We start from the raw sequence: 6,351 nt of genomic DNA, 5'->3' as shown, positions 1-6,351 counted from the left end.
GCGTATCTGAGATCCGGTCCTCTCAAACTCTTGCCTTATTTGGCGTTGACGATCGCCGAGCACCAGATCTGGATGAACAAGTCCTCGAAGTCCCAAAGCTTGGATCTTTTTAAGTTCTGAGTCTTGAATCCAGCAGGGCTTCGCCTCTCCAAATTTTTCAACTTTTTGAAAATGAGCCTACAGCCCTCTATTTATAGGCATTGAAAGCGGATCTGGGCCCAGATCTGGGCCCAGATCCGAGCTGGCTCGGCCAGGTGGCTCGGCCAGGCCGAGACACTTGTGAGTGTCTCGGGTATTTTGAACATAACTTTCTCGTATGATCTCCAAATGACCTGATCCAAGATGCATTGGAAAGCTGACAAAGAGATCTACAACTGTCATATTTTGAGTTTCTTCATATTCTAACGGGATCATGGACAAAATAGCTCCACAAGTTCCGAGACACCTTTGGTTGTCTCGGCCAGGTCCGAGACACCTCTGGGTGTCTCGGCACTATTTTAGGCATAACTTCCTCATATGACCTATAAATGACCTGATTCCAGATGGGTTGGAAATTTGACAAAAATATCTACAACTTTCCTATTTTGAGTTTCTTCATATTCAAACGGGATCATGGTCAAAACAGCTTCACAAGTTCCGAGACACCTTTGGGTGTCTCGGCCAGGTCCGAGACACCTCTGAGTGTCTCAGCGCTATTTTAGGCATAACTTTCTCATATGACCTTCAAATAACCTGATTCCAGATGAGTTGGAAAGTTGACAAAAATATCTACAACTTTCCTGTTTTGTGTTTCTACAGATTAAAATGGAATCATAGTCAAAACAGCTCCACAAGTTCCGAGACACCTTTGGGTGTCTCGGCCAGGTCCGAGACACCTCTGGGTGTCTCGGCGCTATTTTAGGCATAACTTCCTCATATGACCTCCAAATGACCTGATTCTAGATGAGTTGGAAATTTGACAAAAATATCTACAACTTTCCTGTTTTTAGTTTCTTCAGATTCAAACGGGATCATGGTCAAAACAGCTCCACAAGTTCCGAGACACCTTTGGGTGTCTCAGCCAGGTCCGAGACACCTCTGGGTGTCTCGGTGCTATTTTAGGTATAACTTCCTCATATGACCTCCAAATGACCTGATTCCAGATGGTTTGGAAAGTTAACAAAAATATCTACAACTTTTCTGTTTTGAGTTTCTTCAGATTCAAACGAAATCATGGTAAAAACAGCTCCACAAGTTCTGAGACACCTTTGGGTGTCTCGGCTCGGGCTGAGACATTTTGTTTTGCACACTTGTCCATTTTCGCCATAACGTTTTCATCCGAACTCGGATTTAAGCGATTCAAAGTGCGTTGGAAAGACGATGAGGAGTTCTATAAGCTCCAATGATTAGATCATCTATGGAATAAATGAGACACGAAGGGTATTTCGTCTTTTGTAAGTGACACGGGGCTCACGATCCGTTCGTATCCTCATTATTCTGAAACTCCGTTGCTTCACATAGTTCGTCAACCCACTTCATGTGTTTGTCGACATTAATCAAGCTCCTGTGACTTAGATTATGATGTTCATCATTTTTTCTTAGCACTGAGCCGTTCGTAGGGACCTATAGGCAGTTTTATACGCCTACAGTGCTGAAGGACCCCTAGCTGCGGAGGAGTTCTTGAAGGTCACTGAGACTATTCTCACGGTGACCCGCATTGCCCCTGCTGAATGGGTGAACCTTATGGATATTCAGCTCATCGATCCTGCTTGGATATGGTGGGCAGCTGAGAAGACTCATCTGGAGAGGCCTATCCTGTGGGAGACATTCACCTAGCGCTTCAATAGGAAATATTTTCCTCAGTCAGCTCGGTATGAACTCCTACGTAGATTTGTTGAGCTTAAGCAAGGAGCACGAATAGTTGATGAATACGAGGCCGAGTTTTCTTCTTTGAGCCGATATGCTCCCCACTTAGTTACAGACCCTACGATTAGGAGGCATCGGTTTCAGAAGGGTCTGGACAAGTACATTAGGATGGCTCTGGCAGGTAGAGCTTTGGCGACCCATGATGCGGTACTAGATGCAGCACGCGAGATTGAGAGCATGCATAAGGAACCTGAAGACTCACACGTGATACAGAGCAGGACACCAGCAGCTCTGGCCCGGAATGTCGAGCGTCCCCCTTCGAGGCAGCAGCAGCAGACTCTGCAGAGGCAGCAACATTCTGAGCATCAGCCATTCCCTTAGAACTGTGCTACACCTGTGGATCCCCCGATCATGTTAGTTGGAACTGTCCGTAGCGGCAGCAGGCAAGTTTGCCCCCACCCCTAGTTCAGGTAGCTCTCCCAGCATCACCTTGACCAGCCCCGGTAGCACCGCCTCAGCACAAATCTTATCCTCAAGTAGGGCTACTTCCCCTACAGCAATAGGTATATCAGGAGGCACACAAGCAGCAACCTCAACGACAGATGTTCATGATGTCAGCCGTAGAAGCTGAGGCGAACGATCAAGTTATCACTACTAAAAATTATTTATTCTTAGTTTTATTTGCATATGAACTTCTTTATTTAACATTACTTGATAATATAACGGTAGGATTGGTTGTGAATACTAAGTTAGTTGCGTTATATCCTCCTAAATAGGCAAGGTTCTTGTTTTTTCTGTCCTACTTTATCGCTCTTTGATTCTAGAGCCTCCTATTGTTTCTTGTCTCGTCGATTTGTGAGTGCCCACTCTCTTCCTATATCTTCTCTGACTACGAGCTGGAATATCAACACTGGCAGTGGTGTCTTAGTAGCATCCCGTGGTTATGAATCATGCCCTGTGGTTATCCGCGGGAGGGAACTCTTTGTAGACTTTCTAATGATTGATTTGCTAAGCTTTGATGCAGTATTTAGGAAGGATTGGTTGGGGTCATTCTTTGCCACCATTGATTGTCGCCGTCGGAGCATAGTATTTGAGATACCGGATCACCCGAGATTTGAGTTACTCAGTGGTAGTACATCGGCCGGACCCATAGAGTACAGAGCTAGACCGAAGAAGGCGACGTTAGCTGCAATGCAAGTGGAATCTGAGAAGCCAGTTGTAGTTCAAGAATTTGAAGATGTGTTTCCCGACGATATTTACGGATTGCCACCGGATTGAGTAATTGAGTTTATCATAGATTTGAAGCCTGGAGTTGCTCTGATCTCCAAGACCCCTTATCGCATGCACCTAGCTGAGTTGGCCGAGCTTCGAACTCAGTTAGATGATCTTTTGCAGAGAAGCTTGATTCGACCTAGTGTATCGGCCTGGGGAGCACCTGTGTTGCTAGTGGGAAAGAAGGATGGATCCAAGCGGATGGGCATCGACTACCTGGAGGTGAATGCAGTGACAGTGAAGAATATGTATCCACTTCCCTGTATCAATGACATCTTCGATCAATTGGGAGGATCGAGAGTATTTTCTAAGCTGGATTTGTAGAGTGGGTATCATCAGGTGAAGGTTAAGGATTCTGATGTTTCTAAGACTGTGTTCCGGACAAGATATAGGCATTATGAATTCTTAGTGATGCCGTTTGGTGTGACTGATGTGCCAGCGACATTCATGAACCTGATGAATTTGGTATTCTATGATGTGCTAGACAAGTTTGTGGAAGTCTTTATTGATGATAACTTAGTGTACTCTAAGAGTGAAGCGGAGCATGCAGAGCATTTGTGGTACGTGTTGAAGACCTTGAGAGAGCATCGACTATTCGTCAAGTATAGTAAGTGCCAGTTTCGGCTAGATCGTATTGCGTTTCTAGGACACGTGGTGTCAGAAGACAGCATATCAGTGGATCCGAAGAAGGTATCTGCAGTGAAGGATTGTCCTACCCCTAAGTCGGTGTCTGACATTAAGAGCTTCCTGGAATTAGCTGGTTACTACAGTCGCTTCATCAGAGATTTTTTGAAGATTACGGAGCCGATGACACGACTTACGAGGAAGGATATTAAGTTTGTCTGGTCCGATGCTTGTGAGCAGGCGTTTGAGGAGTTGAAGTCTTGACTGATTTTGGCCCCAGTCCTGACGATACCAGATAAGAGCGGGAACTTTGAGGTGTTTTGGGACGCGTCAGGTAGAGGATTGGGATGCGTTCTTTAGCAGTACGGTCATGTGGTGGCATATGCTTCTCATTAGTTAAAGAAGCACGAGCAGAATTATCCTACCCACAACTTGGAGTTGGCAGCTGTGATTTTTACCCTTAAGCTTTGGAGGTATTATCTGTTAGGAGAGCAAGTGAAGGTGTTCACTGACCACAAGAGCTTGAAGTATATATTTACTCAGAAGGAGCTCAACATGAGGTAACATCGATGGTTAGAGCTGATGGCAGATTACGACATTGATCTTCAGTACCACCCTAGCAAGGTTAATGTGGTACCAGATGCTTTGAATCATTTTCTGACGATCATGACCCAGGAGGTGAGGGATATGAGTATAGAAGTTCTTCTTTCAGGAGTCATCGCTTCTTTGATGAATCTTCACATTCAATCGACATTGGTCGAGCGAATCACGACAGCTCAAGAAAGTGACCCATTTCTTTAGAAATGCAGAGAGTTGGCAGTGGCTGGTCTTCAACCGGCATTGTTGTTCATGAGGACGAATCCTTACGATTTGGGAGTCGTATCTGCGTACCAGGAGGAGATGTTCGAGAGGAGATATTATGGGAAGCTCATAGCTCACCGTATTCTATTCACCCTGGAGGTATGAAGATGTATAAGGATCTGAAGCTGAATTTTTGGTAGCGTGGTATGAAGAGAGATATGGCTCGTAGTGTGGCTAAGTGCCTTGTATGTCAGCAGGTGATGGTAGAGCATCGGCGCATCGCAGGTCTTTTGCAGCCGTTGCCTATTCTGGAATGGAAGTTGCAGCATGTCACCATGGACGTCACTGGCTTACCTCGGAGTACTAGACAAAATGACGTTTTCTAGATGATCGTAGATCGATTAACTAAATCGGCTCATTTCATTCCTTTCCGAGTGGGACAGTCAACGGAGCATCTTGCTCAGAGATACATGGAAGTAAATATTTATCTCTATATATTTCAATGAGTTCCTTCCCAAGAGTGTTAGTAAATCTCTCGTATTGTAGGAGATCGTGCGATTGCATGGTGTTCTAGTGTGCATCATCTCGGATCGGGATACCCGATTTACTTCAGAGTTCTGGAAGAGTTTACAGGCGAGTCTGGGGACCAATCTCAGTTTCAGTACAACTTATCATCCTCAGACCGATGGGCAATCAGAGAGAACCATTCAGATTTTGGAGGATATGCTTAGAGCTTGTATGCTTGACTTTCAAGGGTCATGGGAGGATCATCTACATGTGGTGGACTTTGCATACAACAATAGCTTCCAGGCTAGCATTAGGATGGCTCCTTTTCCAACATTGTATGGGAGGAAGTACCGCTCTCCTTTGAGTTGGGACGATGTTGGTGAACATGATATTTTTGGGCCAGAGTTGATTGAGAGATCAGTTGATGTAGTCAGGGTCATTCGGGAGCGACTTCGCATAGCCCAGGACAGATTCAAGCATTAGGCAGACACGAAGTGCTGGCACTTAGAGTTTCAGCCAGGAGATCGTATGTTCCTGAAGATTTCCCCAACTGAGGTACCATTCGCTTTGGAAGGCGTAGGAAGTTGAGTCCACGATATGTGGGACCTTTCGACGTATTAGAGAGAGTGGGAGAAGTGGCGTACCGACTTGCATTACCACCCGTCCGGGCTAGAGTGCATAACGTATTCCACGTTTTTTAGTTGCGAAGATATGTCGGAGATCCGAGTCATGTCGTAGATTTCTTAGAGATTGAGATGCGATCAGATTTGACATACGAGAAGCAGCCAGTGGCAATTTTGGACCGAAGGGAGAAGACCCTTCGGAACAAGACCGCTTCGCTTGTTCATGTGATGTGGCACCCAGATTCTCCTGGAGAGTCGACTTGGGAAACTGAGTCTGAGATGCGATAGCGATATCCTCATTTATTTCCTGAATCTTAGCTGTCATGTCTTGTATCTTATTTTGAATCGCCTTGTATGACTTTTTCTTATTTATGGATATGCAATATATTTTGAACCTTATATGAGTTGAACTAAATCTATCTTTATATTCGTCCTTGTTATTTTAATTCCGAGGATATAATTTGTTTTAAGGGGAGTAGGATGTAATGACCGTGAAATTTTGATACTACTTAAAATAATTTTTTAGTATTTTTTAAATATTTAATTATTAATTTTAGAAGAGTATTTGTATTTTTGTTGATTTTCTATAATTTTCTATGATTTAAAGTCTAAATTTTATATTTATTTAAACGGTTTTAATATTTATAAATTTCTCATGCAGTAAATTTTTTTTAGAATT

The 6,351-nt window shown here is 44.1% G+C and overlaps 1 protein-coding gene across 1 annotated transcript; it reads left to right on the top strand.

Annotated features, from left to right (window-relative positions):
- LOC109839163 lies at positions 2,257-3,123 on the top strand. The gene is made up of 2 exons (XM_020407592.1): positions 2,257-2,288; positions 2,670-3,123. The coding sequence occupies exons 1-2, from the start codon at positions 2,257-2,259 to the stop codon at positions 3,121-3,123; spliced, it is 486 nt and encodes a 161-aa protein (XP_020263181.1).

Source organism: Asparagus officinalis, chromosome 4 (genome assembly GCF_001876935.1).
Source record: "Asparagus officinalis chromosome 4, Aspof.V1, whole genome shotgun sequence".
NCBI lineage: Eukaryota > Viridiplantae > Streptophyta > Magnoliopsida > Asparagales > Asparagaceae > Asparagus > Asparagus officinalis.
This window is presented reverse-complemented; position numbering and strand designations above follow the sequence as displayed.

Excerpts from the sequence above, each read along its gene's own strand:
- LOC109839163 (XM_020407592.1), top strand. The coding sequence starts at position 2,257 with ATGTTAGTTGGAACTGTCCGTAGCGGCAGCAG. Across the intron at positions 2,289-2,669 it reads ACTGTCCGTAGCGGCAGCAG|AGCCTCCTATTGTTTCTTGT; the intron begins GCAAGTTTGCCC and ends CTTTGATTCTAG.